Here is a 15,358-nt window from a genome sequence, read left to right as displayed (position 1 = left end):
TTTTGTTTTTTTTTTTTGCTCTAACTTTTGCCTGGGTCGCCCTTCCGAGTTTTCGGCCCAGCGAGCTTCTAAAGGGTAAAAGTTTAACTTGTCCATGTTGAATGATCATAGGATCTCGAAGCCATTGAACCTAGGAGAATGACGGCTGTTTGCTGATGTTGTAAGAGTCCATCCAATAGGGGCTAAAGTTTTCCCTAGTGTTGCGGATATGAACTCGATTGTCCTTCACTAATAAATTTTCTTCTTCCAGCTGCTGGAATTTGGCTTTCTTTCCAGTCTTCATTGGTTTGCGGAATGACCCACCTTTTGAATCTTTGAGCACATCTGACATTTTTTGCCCCTAGCCCAAGGGATGCTTCTGATCTAGCTTCGCAAGCTTCCTTTGATGACATTTGACTTTCTTGATCTGACCTTCTTGCCCATAGTTCAAGGGTTACTTCCGATCTAGCCATACAAGCCTCATGTTGTGATTGATCGTTGAACATTCTAAGTCAAAGTTCAAGGTTTGAAAGCAAAAGGGGTCGAGTCTCGAGGCATGAGAGCGATCCTATGCTGCACAATCTTAAAATCAATTCCACGCATGTCTTCGCAGGACCACGCAAAACATTTTTTGAAATCTTTTAAGAAAACGACTAGTCGCTCGTGCTGAAGACAATGCAGAACCAATGGAGATCAAGCCAGGATCCTTCTCAGTACTCACATTAACAAACATGATCTCATTCATTAAGGGCTTAGCATGCCTCTCTTTCTCTCAGTTGATCAAATTTTTGCAAATCCCGAGGAATTCCTCCCTCTTTGTTTTCATCACAGTGTCAGAAAAGTTTTGAAAAACTTAGGTCAATGCAATGATTTCAAGGCACATAAAAGTAGGTGAAAAGCACTGTCGTTTCATTCAGATCTTCTGGCACAACTGGCACAAAGGCAAAAGCAGACGTAAAAAGGGTGAAAATCACTACTGTTTTATTCAGATCTTCTGGCGCAACTGGTTCCATCACAGAAACAGACGCAAAAGAAAGGGTGTAAAAGACAAAATGTAACACCCCCGAAATCACCCGACTCTAATACAACAGGACTAACTCGACACGACAACACAGACTCAAAACAACACAACAGAACTGACTCAATACCTAAGTCTGAAAGTAAAATTAACAACATTTGTACATTTCTCAAAACAGTGCATGACATCCACCTTAGTTGGAGTAAAATGGGCACCAATAGCAGGTGGTTCATCCCCCGATCACATAATCATATTATCCTCCACATTCATCGATCCAGTGCCGATAGACTTTGCAGGACCTAGCGACAATGTCCTTGTTGTCAATCAGATCTTGTATTTCGTGGCGAAGACGAAAACAAAGGTCAGTGTCATGACCGGTTTCTTAATGGAAGGCACAATACTTGGCCGGATTATGCTTAGCTGGAAGTGGGTTCGAGAGAGGCCGAGGCTCAAGGGGTTTGAGGTACCTATTCTCGATCAGTACCTTGAATGCACATGTTAGGTTCATATGGAGTTGGGTGAAGGTTCGTTTGGGGGAAGAGGAAGCACTAGGTTTAGAAACATCGGCAATGGTGTAGCGGGTGTTGGTCGGGTATCCATAGGCTTGGAACCGGAATTAGGATGGGTATTTCTGGTAAAGCATCCCTTTCCATTGGTTGCCCCCTGATTCAGAATGCTCTCATCCTGAGTAGCAAAAGTGTACTCCACAGTTTTTGCAATCGCTAGAAGCCTTTGCTGTCTGTTCAGCCCTTTGTCCTTCAATGCCTTGATAGCCCATCGAAGTTGAGCATAATCAATACTTGTCCCGGCTTCGTTCCTACCACTTGCTTCAGCTTGGCCAAGGGATTGGGTTCCTATATCAGAGCGGAGCCCGGTTGTTGTTGACATGTCACCACCCAGATCTGAGATGGCTTCAGGTTGGCCCTTTTCAGTTGCAGCTCACCCAAAGATTGAGGAGCCCTTTGGATCGAAATTTCTGGCCCGTGTTGTGGTCGATGATGGAGCCAAAATCCCAAAGGCTAAATCTGCCACAGTTTTTTACAAATCTTCAATCATGCTCCACAGCTCAAAAGTAATGGGTTCACGGGTTTGAGATGATTGGGGTTCTGAGACTGGATGTGTGGTAGGTGCCCAGATGGGAATTGCATTTCAACATTGGTCTCACCTTGCATGGCGATTCCCTGGTTTAATGCCGTTATCATGGCCACAACTTCTTCCGAACCCTGTGCCATCACGATCTGGTGAGTTTGAACAAAAGTGATGTGACTGGTGACTGTCGGATCAGTTGAACCGGTAAGCCCTATCTGGCCCTTCTTTGCCTTACCATTGGAGAAGGAAACACTGGTTGCCTTTGAACGGAATCTTTGTCCTGACAAAGTCTATCAACACGAGCCCAACGTACCCGGGAGATACTGGATCCTTCTGAAGCTATAGTTCGAGGACTACCTAGCAAAAGAGAAAACTAAAAGCACCTCAACCTGATTTCACCAGAACAGATATGAGCATAGCTGAATGACTGTGCTCTCTACTAAATTCTGCCCCAAAATTTTCTATCCTCAAACTCATACCCAAACTTGCAGCTGATACATACATTCCCTATAGAGACACACCCTAACAGCACATATCAAGCAAGTGAGAGCCAAAACACCCCTATGGCGGGGTAGGGTTTCCCTATCCTATTTTGTCAGGAACTAGGGTTTCACTAGGCACACATGCGGTTTCAAACAATCCTGCATTCGGGTGAGCAACCTATCCTAGTTTGGAACAGTCTGTAAGACTTCCAATATGCAAATAGATCAAATGGACAAAGAGGGTGCCTCGGCGGTGATCCCGATCCAAGGTTTGTGTTCCTATCGTGGTAGAGCCCGCAACTGGTCAGCCTTATGGCACGCTTTTCCAAGCATGCCTCCGACAAACCGCTCAGGAATAACAGATAGCAAACACTATGACTTAGGCACACCTATGCAAGTGCAATGCAAAGAAACACATAAATGTAGATAAAACAACATATCATGAGTTTCGAGTCAAGTTCTCTAAATCCCCAGTAGAGTCGCCAAAAACTGTAGACCCGACTTTCTCCGCGCGCCCCCTTTCGGAGAGGGCGTGAATTGGTCATACTACTACAATTCAGACTCCTATCACATTTCTGAATCTAATCTCACAAAGTACAATGTAAGACTAATAAACACCAAAGAGTCCAAATCTGACAAATCGTTTTGAAAAATTGATTTTTAATAAACAAGCGCTAAACATGGACTGCTTTCCAGATTACAGAGTCGCCACCTAAATATTTAATTTTAGGAAATTTAGGACACCCTGACTCATGCCAAAGGCCACGTGTCCGTCATCACCAAAGTTGCCTCAGCTCGGGAACTTGGGTACAAGAGGGGAAGGTCCTGAAATGAGCACTCTCGCTTGCCCGATCAAAGATCGGCCTCTGCTAGCATGATATGTTGTTTTATAAACATCATGTGTTCTTATCCGATTTTTAATCTAATTTTACTATGTGGCGCACACATACAAGTATAGACTAAGATCGCGAGAATTGGAGCGAATTTGACTCATGTTTGTTTTTGAAAATGGTTTGAAAGTGCCACTCGCAAGTGGACTAAAGCGCGGATTTGCCACCCTCAAGTGGGCTTCAAACATGATTTTGCCACTTCGCAAAGTGGTCTTAAACTCACAATCATCGAATTGCTCCAATTCAGGAAATCAAGCAGTTAATCACTTAAGCAAATAGCCTCATGGCAAGCATGCAAAACATGGCAACACTCACACTCATGCAAGTATGCTAAAGTGTAAAACTTACAGTGTACTCCAATCCAAAACAAAAAGCTAGTCAGAAATCATGCACGATCCTAACTATACAAAATTCCTAATTCAATACATGCAATAATGAAACTAAATAGGCTCGGCTATCTAAGATGGCATATGAACGCAACAATTGATAAACGTATTCAAATAAGTATTGCAATACGATGCTGTTTGAATGATGTGTTGAACCCGGTGCATGCAGTACAAATGAATGATGCAAACATGAAAGCGTAAGGTATGCTAATCAAAATGTGCCCTAAAACTAACCATCGAAAGCAGTTAAGTAAAAGGGAGAATGAAATGGGGTTGGAAGACATGCACACACACAAGCACCCATATTACAACACTTTGCCCTCGTGAAGGAGGGTCCGAATATGCTAAGCTAAGCAAACTAATCTAACTAACCTAATTAGACTAATTATTACACAACGAAACGAATAACTAGTAAACTATTTACTAATTATTACAACAATTTAACTAACTAACAAATGAATTAATTAAATCACAAATTCAAGCTAATTAATAAATAACGCTTTAAACTAAGCTGCCCCAGCTCTGTTTGAAGATGTTGAACATGCATGCACGCATTCGGTTTCTCTCCCCAAAAAGCCTTCCAGTTTGCTCTTTAGAGGGTCTGTTTGCAGGGTGTCTTCAAGAACTTGCTACTGAAACTTGCCAAACCAATGCTGGGGAGTGCACCAGTGGCCTGCCGACCATGGAGAGTTGCTGCCGGCCATCTACCAGCCAAGAGTGGGCCTCTGTCGGCCAACAATGTAAGGGTGCCGGCCATTAGTGTGGCACTGCCGGCCACTGGTGTGCTGTGGCACCAAACTGCAACAGAGCACAAAACAGAGGAAATAGAGGGTCTCCCTAGGGCATGTATGTACTGTGCCATTCCTTATCATCTCAAAATATCAAAGGAGTGGCACCATTGGATCGAAAACCATCAATCAAGCATGCAATGGATGATGGCCAAGGATTCAACTTGTACAAATTCAATAAATGCAAGACAAGCAAGACTCTAGGACCATCACCTTATTATGGATGATCAAAGGCAATGGAGACAAAGGGAATTGACCTATTTTTATCACTTTGAGTATGAAATGGACCAATTCACCTTGTGTTCAATATAACGTTTGATTGAACACAATGCAATGCACACATGCAACATGCTTATCTTGGCATGTTTTGCTTGATTCAATTCTTGTTTACTCCTTTTACATTACCGAGCCATTCATCAACCGGTTAAGTCCAATGCGAAAAGTCCTCTAATTGGAAAGATGGCCTCAGCCACAAGCACCTTAAGCATGAAAGAAGCCTCATGTTGTTGGTTAGTAGAAACCCTCAAGTGAAGGTTAAAACCATTAGGCATGAGAGCCGTAATTCCAGGCTTAAGCCAACAAGGGGCTTAAGACCACTTTCAAAATCAAATTCAAAAGTGAAGCATAGAGGAAGATTGTAGATATTCAGTGCTGATATGGCATGCTAAAGACACTAAATCATGCAATCAACAAATGCACAACATGTTAGGAGACTTAAGCATAAAAAACTAGTGAAGTGCATTACACTAGAACCATGCAATATCAAGCACAAAGGACCAAACCAGCTCTGGACAGAGCTTAAACATGCCAAAACAGTGGCCGAAATGAGCTGAGATGGTAGCATGAAAAGCAAGAAAAACATGCTCATGTATTGGCTCATAAACAAGGCATAAGGCTCAACTCTCAAACACAATTAAAGAGTGATATATGCAAGAGTATGATAGTGATATATGCTCTGAAATCACATGAGAAATGATGCTATATCATGCAAACATCACATGCAAAGCATGCTAGAGGCCCTAAAACTCAAAGCTAGTTAAGGCACTTGCACTATAGCTATGCAATAAATGAGCCATATGACCAAAACAACCCAAAACATTCCTAAAACAGCCTAAATGGAGTTCTAAAACATGCTTGAAACAAGTCAAGAAAGGCTAGACATAGAGGGCAAAACAATAGCACATTTTAGGCAATTTAGCACAATTGCACTACAAGCATACAAAGCAAAGCTCGAGTGATCAAACCGTCTCAAAACAAAGCTTAAACATGCCAAAATATTAGCAAAAATGTATTGGAGCTAAGAGAACAAAAGATAGATCGATAGGCTAAATCATCAAATATGCTAGGCTTGTAAGCATGGTTGCACTACAAGTACCAAAATCAAGCCACAAGTGACCCAACCAGCTAAAAATAGTGTTAAAGTAGGTCAAAATATAGCCCAAACCATGCTCGAACTAAGCTTCAAAAAGGGAGAAATACATGCTCATTTGGCAGGCCATCAACATATGCAAACAAGACGAGAGGAGTGGGGACCACCCCCTCCCATTTTAGATCTCAAAACCACCTTTCCCCCATAGAAATTTATCTGGAATTCAGTGGTTAAAGGGCCAAAAAGAGATGGCTTCAAAAGCTTTGAAAGATGGCACAAAGCTCAGCGAATAAGCTACAAAAGAGGGTGGACCACGCTTAATTCCCAAAGGACCTCAAACCCCCATTTTAAACATGTCGAAATAAAGGTTTTTGTAGTTGACAAGTAGGCCTAAAACAACATGCAAAGGTGGCCAAGAGAATGTAGAAAAATAAGCTTAAAAGGGGAAGAAGCTTACCCTGGAAGCATAGCATCAAGATGGTAGCTTTCTGAGCCAAAACTAGCCTTAAAGAACTCCAAACAAGCCTTAAAAAACCTCAACACCAAGATAGGTGTGTTTGGTTAAGGGGTTCTATACAAATATGTGAAGAAAGACCACTTTCAAGCACAGTATAGCACAATAGTGAGAGAGAGAGAGAGAGAGAGAGAGAGAGAAAATTCTAGAGAGATAGAGAATTTCAGCGCTAAAAATTTGTAAAGACAGACGAATTTTAGTGTGAGAAGCTCCCAAACTTGTTAACCTTGGAAAATGATAGATATGGCCTTCATATATAGCAAAAACAAGAGCTTGGTTGAAATATCTAAGCTGGAGCTTGTGTAGAATAGTTGGAGGGAAAAGATCTGCAAAATATCTGATTTTTGACATCGTTGGCCGGCCGGCCGTCACTGGTGGCCGGCAGGGGATCATTGATGGCCGACACCCTTCACTAGTGGCCGGCAGAAAATTCTGCTTTCTAGGTCCAACTTCAAATGGGCATAACTCCTTCATCTAGACTCACATCAAAATTCCAAGTTTACTAAGAGATATCCCTTTTTCAGTGAAGACTTCTCATTTCCAGCTCAATCGGAATGATGCCTAACTTCAACCGACCATATCTCCCCCATCCAAACTCGGGTTTAGGGATTCTTGAGTGTAAAATGAAGCCCCGGAAATCCCCTTTCCAATGGTGGTGGCCTCATAGCTTAAATCAAAGTGTACAAAAGGATAGGTCAAATTTAGCGAGGGTTGATTGACTCTTTCTTAACGGTTCATGCCCAACTTCTTCTCCAACTTGGTTTCTTCTCTCCTCTCCCATTTTGTTCGACTCCAAATCCCTAAATAAGGTGTTTTGAAGATTTTCTTCAAAGATTTCACCTCTCTTTCATTCATTTCTACTTTGTCCTTGCTCGATTTATCGAAAAGCGCAACATTTAACGAAATGCGAGCGTCGGAACATCGTAGGAGCTTTTTCAAAAGCTATTTTGAAAGAGAGGGTTTTAAGGTCTAAAATCTTTTGGTCAAAATAGTTTTGGTCAAAAAAGGGGTGTGAAGTTGGGATTTGAAGCTCCTCTTGCCGAATAAATTGAATCTTTGCACTACACATCTTTCACCACCAAGTAAACAATCAGTAGCGCCCAAGTCTTAAGGGCAGTCAAAAATGTGGTGTCTACAGTAGCAAGTGAGGTTTTATATGTTCCAAGACATCACAAATGTTTTAGGCAATCAGTATTACTCCAGAACAATGCTTTCCAAATTCTTTCAACTAAATGTTAATGATGAAACTGCAAATCAATACTCATATCGAGAGATCCCACAACATTATAGAGGGTGCAACAGTGCAAAGATTTGGCAGTTGAGATTGAACCATCAAAGAGTAATTGGTAGAATTTACACAGTTTCGCCATCAGAAGGGGAGAGATTTTACCTGAGAATTTTACTCAATCATATTTGAGGACCAAAATCATTCGATCATTTGTTAATGGTTAATGGAATTGCGTACCCAACTTTTAAACAAGCAGCCGAACGTCATGGTTTGTTAGAGCATGATGATAGCATACGACAATGTTTGTTAGAAGCTGAAACCATGCACATGCCATCAACTTTAAGGAGATTGTTCATTACAATTTTGGTTTACTGTGTGCCAACAGGGGAGCAAAGTTTGTGGAATAAAATTTATCCTTACTTGATTGAAGATTACATATCTTCAAACAGTATGAATAATATGTATATCCTTAACAAAACCCTGTAAGATATAAACTGTCTCCTGCAACAGCATAATAAGAACATATCAGAATACGATTTTCCTTAGATGACAATGAATTTGGATGATAATTCAACAGTTCCAAAGGTCATATAAGATGAGCTTTCCATTGTAACTCCTCGAGAAGACTTAAATTCTATCGCCACATTAAATAGTGATCAACACTTAGCATTTAATTCAATCATGGAGGATGTGGAATGCAATACAGGTGCAATCTTCTTTGTGGATGACCCAGGAGGAACTGGAAAGACATATTTATATCGTGCACTATTGGCCTCAGTGAGAAGTCAAGGTCGAATTGCCATTACAACAGCAACTTCTGGAATTGCAGCTACACTTTTACCTGGTGGAAGGACAGCCCATTCAAGATTCAAGATCCCATTAAATCCAGAGGCTTCGTCCGTGTGTCCCATTACTAAACAATCAGATATGGAAAAACTGATTAGATGTGCAACAGTCATCATTTGGGATGAAGCTACAATGACAAATCGTTATGCTTTTGAAGCTTTGAATCAAACACTCATAGACATCACTGGTGTTGATTATCCATTTGGTGGCAAAATTACGGTGTTTGGTGGTGATTTTCGACAAGTACTTCCAGTTGTTCCTAAAGGTACAAAAGCTGAAACTATTGCTGCATCGATAGTCAAATCACCTTTCTCGAGTCACATTCAAGTAATTCGTTTAAAGCAAAACATGCGCTCTATAAATGACTAACAGTTTTGCGAATTTCTTTTATCCGTTGGAGATGGTGTACAACCTACCATTATAGATGAAATGATCAAAGTACTAACATCGATGGCAATACCATAGAATGGCAAAGAATCAATAGTTTGACTATTAGAAGAAATTTATCCCGATATCAGAAACCATTCTTCTGACGTCGAGTACATGGTTAGTAGGGGCATAATAACTCCTCGCAATGAAGATGTCGACAAGCTCAATGGGAGAATCATTCAGAGATTTTTGGGAGAATCAAGAGTGTACCACTCATTTGATAAAGTTGAAAATGATACCCAAAATTTGTATCAACAAGAGTTTTTAAATTCCATTTCACCAGGAGGAATGCCCCCACATGCATTGCATTTGAAAGTTGGAGCCCCAATTATGCTTTTGAGGAATCTTGATCCTTCTTTTGGTTTGTGCAATGGCACAAGGCTACTATGTCGAGCTTTGAACGATAATTTCATAGATTCGGAGATTTTAACAGGACGTTTCAAAGGCATGAGAGTTTTCCTGCATCGCATTCCATTAAAGGCTCCAGAGAACTTAAAACTTCCATTTGAAATGACTTGCACACAATTTCCAGTTCACCTTAGTTTTGCTTTGACGATAAATAAATCACAAGGTCAAACAATTCCACTTGTGGGAATTTACCTTCCGGATCATGTATTTAGTCTTGGACAACTATATGTTGCTTTACCTCAAGGGGTGTCAGATTAGACAATGAAAATCTTGGTTTAAAAAGGTTTAGTTAATAATGAAGAAGGGCTGTATACCCGCAAAGTAGTCTATAAAGACGTTTTGTTACCAACTTATTTATACAGGAGGTATGTACCAAATATGTTCTTATTGAGCTTATATTATGTCATTTTTTAAATCTACATTTAATATACTTATAATATATCTTCATATAATTATTGATTGAAGGAATACTTGAAAAACTAAAGCTACTTCAGCTTTGGGGGAATTATCAAGAGGAGTCAAATATGGTTGTAGCTAAGAAAGTTACAAATCAGGTACTGGCTTCACTTATGTTCAAAAAATAATGTTTGTAAAATTTTGGCTATTTAATCTGACAATATTCGCATATATTTTGAGTTTGACTATACCTTTTAAATTAATGTAGGTCAAACAGTTCTCCATATACAATCTTGGATGGAAGGTCTCTATTAAAGTTGATAAAAAACAATTGGGAAAATTAATTATCCGAGAGCTTTTAAGGCAACGACAACATCGGTATGATAATGTGTTTGCGGCATTTTATATGAATAAGTTCAATATGTTACATTTGCTAATTGTTATTGTAATCTTTTTACATAAATCCTATCATATCTGATAGAGCAAGTATATGCAGCAAAGAAAATATGGACATATATGTGGTATTTGCATCAAGTATTATGAAGTTTACTACTATGCTCCATATATTCATATTTGTGAATTTATAAATTAATTTTAGATTTTATAAATTTGTTAAACAATCAACTTACAAGGAAATGAGATATTTTTCCTTAGTTTTATAGGCAACGAATGATACAAAAATTGAAAGCTTACAAATATATGTGCATCATTGTTACAAGGTAATCTACTTATAGGTTTGTATGTATAACTAAAGTTACGTACTTCATTTTTGGTCAATTCCATCTTATTTTTTGTAGTTTAATGTTGTCATAGATCTATGGCAAAAATTGCATCAAAACAATTTGAAGAGATCATTGAACGTGACATTTGATATGGACGATGTCAATCTATGTCAATATGTAAGTTTTTAATTTTTAGATTTTGTTTAAAAAAAATTAACACAATAATTACCTTTTGTGTCTTTATACATAATAAGCCAATTATAAAACCAAACTTATGTATAATTATGTCTCCTTTTAAGAACGTAAAATTTAATTTTAATCAATGTATACTATTAGCAATCTCATATAAATATATCTTATATATATATATTTATATATCTTATATATATATATATATATTGCAGGATTTGCAGGATCTCCGGTCTCATTTTACCAAATTTAGATTTTATATGAATTTTTATTGTACAGTTTTTTTTAGTTAAGATTAATAAATATTTCAATTTTTAAAAGACGTGTACATATGATAATGTGCATATATTTTATTTATCAAATACGTTAATATCAAATATTACATTGTACATAATTATTCATATGGTTTATACGTATATTATTAGGACAAATAATATCAAAATTATATTATAATTTTAAACGAGTTTGCACACGCATTGCGTGTGCCCGGCTGCTAGTGTTATCAAATTGTATCATATGCCATGATTAGGTAGCCGAGCCTATCTTATTGCATTATTGCATGTGTTGCATTAGACATTTTGTATAGTTCGGATCGCGCATTTTTCTAACTAGCTTTTGTTTTGGCTTGGAGTACTCGGTAAGTTTTATGCTTTAGCATACTTGCATGAGTGTGGTTGTGTAGACGTCCCCGAACGTCCCGGGAGGAAATCCCCCCCTCCCTCCATTTTGTTCATTGGGCTCACTACAGTTCAGGACTCAATGTCACGGTCCTATATCTAATCTCACAGAGTGCAATGCAAGACCGATGAAATCATAAAAGAGTCCAAATCCGGCAAATCGTTTTTGAAAACAGATTTTTTGAAAGAAGTGCCAAACATGGACTGCTTTGCCAGATACAGAGTCGCCACCTAAATATTTTGTTTTGGGAAATTTAAGAAACCCTGACTCGTTGCCTAAGGCCACATGTTCGTCATCACCAAAGTTGCCTCGGCTCGGGAACTTGGGTACGATTGGGGAAGGTTACTTCGTGAGCACCCCCGTTCGCCCGATCAAAGATCGGCCTCTACTAACCATGATATCTAGTTTTGAAAACATTATGCGTTCTTATTCCGGTTATTAGCCTAGATTTACTATGTGATGCGCACAGCATATAAGTATAGACTGGATCGCCTGAATTGGAATGAAACATCTCATGTTTGTTTTGAAAACGGTTTGCTACTCGCAAGTAAGCTAAAATGTGGATTTACCACCCTCAGGTGGGCTTAGAAAACAAGATGATTTGCCACTATCTAGTGGGCTTAAAACTCACAATTGATGAATTGTTCCAATCCAAATAACCGAACCTTCACCCACAGGCATTCAGGCAGGTATATCACATAAGCACATAGCCTCATGGTAAGCATGCTATCATGGCAGTCACTCACACACATGCAAGGATGCTAAAGCGTAAACACTCACCGAGTAATCCAAGCCAAAACAAAAGATATGTTAGAAATCCATGCATGATCCTAACTATACAAAAATGCCTAATGCAACACATGCAAAAATGCAACTACAATAGGCTCGGCTATTCTAAGGATGGCATGTGAAATGCTACAACTAACACGTATTCAATTTTGGAATTGAAATACAAATGCAGTTAGTATGATGCGCCGAGCCCGGTGCATGCAATACAGATGAATGAATGCAAACATGCTATCATACTGTATGCTAATTGAAACATGCCCTAATCTAACCATTATAAGTTTGTAAATAAAAGGGAGAAAGACGTGGGGTTGGAAGACATACATCACACGCATGCACACTTATTACAGTTGTGTCCTCGCTCGGAGGGTCTGAATAAATAATACAGTCCGAATAAGTACAAAATCCTAATTAATTAAAAAATTAACTGGGAAAAGCGAATAAATTAGCATGCAAGCTATGGACCGCCTCGGCTCTGTTCCGAATGATGAATGATGCATGCTCGGGTTGCCTTCGTCGGGAAATTCTTTACGATGCCCCGGTTTGCCTCTATTCGCAATTGTTCTCGGAATATTGTGCAAAGCTCTAGAAGGCTACTGATTTCTGATTTGCTGTAGCAGAGAGCAACAAAGGGGCATGGCAAAGTATTTTCACATATGTATGCATGACTACTCTTCAGGGAGTGTAGTCTTTGATCCTCGTGCCACCAATCACGCATATCGATGCATGATGGCCGAGGAGTCGAATTGCACGACTCAATATGAAATGAATGCACATGAAAACACAACAAGACCTAAACTTCATCATGGGTAATCCAGAGTGTCGGCGACAGGGAATTGAGACACGTTCCATCACTCGGAGTACGAAACGTCCCTCGTTTCCCGTGCTTGGGCTAACTCCTATCCCAAACACAATGCGAATGAGATGGCATACATAATGTGACTAACATACAACCTAGCATATGCAATGTTATGAAATGGCATACGCAATGCTCGATGTAACATGGCATAAACAATGCTCTAAGATGCAACCTAGCATACAGAATGCTATGGATTTAAAAGGCATACACAATGCATAATGGACTTACACCAACATGAGTGGACCTCAGCCACACTCACATCAGTGGCCATTAGATGAAAAAGAGACAACCGAAATGTGTGCACACGTGCACGCATACCGAGGACCGAACCTAAGGCACAAAAATACCACTCTACCAAAGCATGGCAAGGGATGAAAGATGGCCTATGAACATGTAATTTCCAGCACTAAAACATGATGCTAAATGATCCCAAAACATGGAAATAAGGCACCCGATGCATGAAATAAGCCCCGAAATTCAAAGCTAGGCACATGTATTGAACCACAAGTATACAAAGCAAGCATTATTTGATCATGAAGTCAAAAGATAGAGCCAAGTTAGTCCCAAAACATGCACATTTATAGTTTAGAGCATGGCCAAAAGATGCTAACATGATGGACTAAAATAGCATGCAACATTGGCTAGCAAGCATGATTTACATGGCATGTATATGAAGAAAATGAGAACTCATCAAACCAGCCAAAAACAGTGAATAAAACATACCAAAATATGCCCAAATAATCACTGAAATGGAGCCAATGCATGCAAAAATGAGGGGCTTCTTTGGAGGGCCTTGCAAGGGGTTGTTAAGCACATACAAGATAGACATGAAGCATAGCAAAACCACCTCTGGAAATGGACTATGACAGCCCTAAAACTCACTAAATTGGCCCTAAAATCAGTCTAGGAAATATGCAAAGAAAGGCTCCTTTGAAGAGCCTTGGATGGGATTGCTCTACACATGCATTGTAGGTATAAAATATGGCGAAAAGGGCCTTGGACAGCACCAAGGCAGACCCCAAAACTCACAAAATGAGGCCTGAAACAAGACTTCGATGCATGGAAAATAGCGTTCCTTTGGAAGGCCCAAAAGACCACCAAAAAAGACAAGGAGAGAGGGGGTCACCCCCCTCTAATTTTGGCCCTCAAAAATACATCTAAGCCACTGAAAATCCATTGGATTTCAGTGGTTAAGAGGCCAAACCATGGCCAATGCAAGTGCTCTAATGCATAGCCTTAATCATGAAGAGAATATATCACTGTCATACTCTCACATATATCACACTTTAATTGCGTTTGAGAGTTGAGCCTTATGCCTTGTTTATGAGCCAATACATGAGCATGTTTTTCTTGCTTTTCATGCTACCATCTCAGCTCATTTCAGCCACTGTTTTGGCATGTTTAAGCTCTGTCCAGAGCTAGTTTGGTCCTTTGTTCTTGATATTGCACGGTTCTAGTGTAATGCACTTCACTAGTTTTTTATGCTTAAGTCTCCTAACATGTTGTGCATTTGTTGATTGCATGATTTAGTGCCTTTAGCATGCCATATCAGCACTGAATATCTACAATCTTCCTCTATGCTTCACTTTTGAATTTGATTTTGAAAGTGGTCTTAAGCCCCTTTTTGGCTTAAACATGGAATTGACGCTCTCATGCCTAACGGTTTTAACCTTCTCTTGAGGGTTTGTACAAACCAACAGCATGAGGCTTCTTTCATGCTTAAGGTCCTTGTGGCTGAGGTCGTCTTTCCAATTAGAGGACTTTTCACATTGGACTTAACCGGTTGATGAATGGCTTGGTAATGTAAAAGGAGTAAACAAGAATTGAATCAAGTAAAACATGCCAAGATAAACATGTTGCATGTGTGCATTACATTGTGTTCAATCGGACATTATATTGAACACAAGGTGAATTGGTCCATTTCGTACTCAAAGTGATGAAAATAGGCCAATTCCCTTTGTCTTCGTTGCCTTTGATCATCCTTGATAAGGTGATGGCCCTAGAGTCTTGTTTGTCCTGCATTTAGTGAATTTGTGCAAGTTGAATCCTTGGCTATCATGCATTGCATGCTTGATTGATGGTTTTGGATCCAATGGTGCCACTCCCTTGATGTTTTGAGATGATAAGGAGTGACACAGTACATACATGCCCTAGGGAGACCCTCCATTTCCTCTGTTTTGTGCTCTGTTGCAGTTTGATGTCACAGCACACCAATGGCCGGCAGTGCCACACTGATGGCGGATACCCTTGCATTGTTGGCTGGCAGAGGCCCACTTTTGGCCGGCAGATGGCCAACAGCAAC

General features: G+C 39.7%; 1 protein-coding gene across 1 annotated transcript; it reads left to right on the top strand.

Moving 5' to 3' along the window:
* The first annotated feature begins 8,424 nt into the window (after window positions 1-8,424).
* LOC114295473 (uncharacterized) lies at window positions 8,425-8,958 on the top strand. The gene has a single exon (XM_028239706.2). The coding sequence runs from the start codon at window positions 8,425-8,427 to the stop codon at window positions 8,956-8,958; it is 534 nt and encodes a 177-aa protein (XP_028095507.2).
* The last annotated feature ends 6,400 nt before the right edge of the window (window positions 8,959-15,358 follow it).

Source organism: Camellia sinensis, chromosome 11, assembly GCF_055761805.1.
Source record: "Camellia sinensis isolate YWXY chromosome 11, ASM5576180v1, whole genome shotgun sequence".
NCBI classification, from domain to species: domain Eukaryota; kingdom Viridiplantae; phylum Streptophyta; class Magnoliopsida; order Ericales; family Theaceae; genus Camellia; species Camellia sinensis.
The sequence above is the reverse complement of the archived record's forward strand: the minus strand, read 5'-3'. Positions and strand labels throughout refer to the sequence as shown.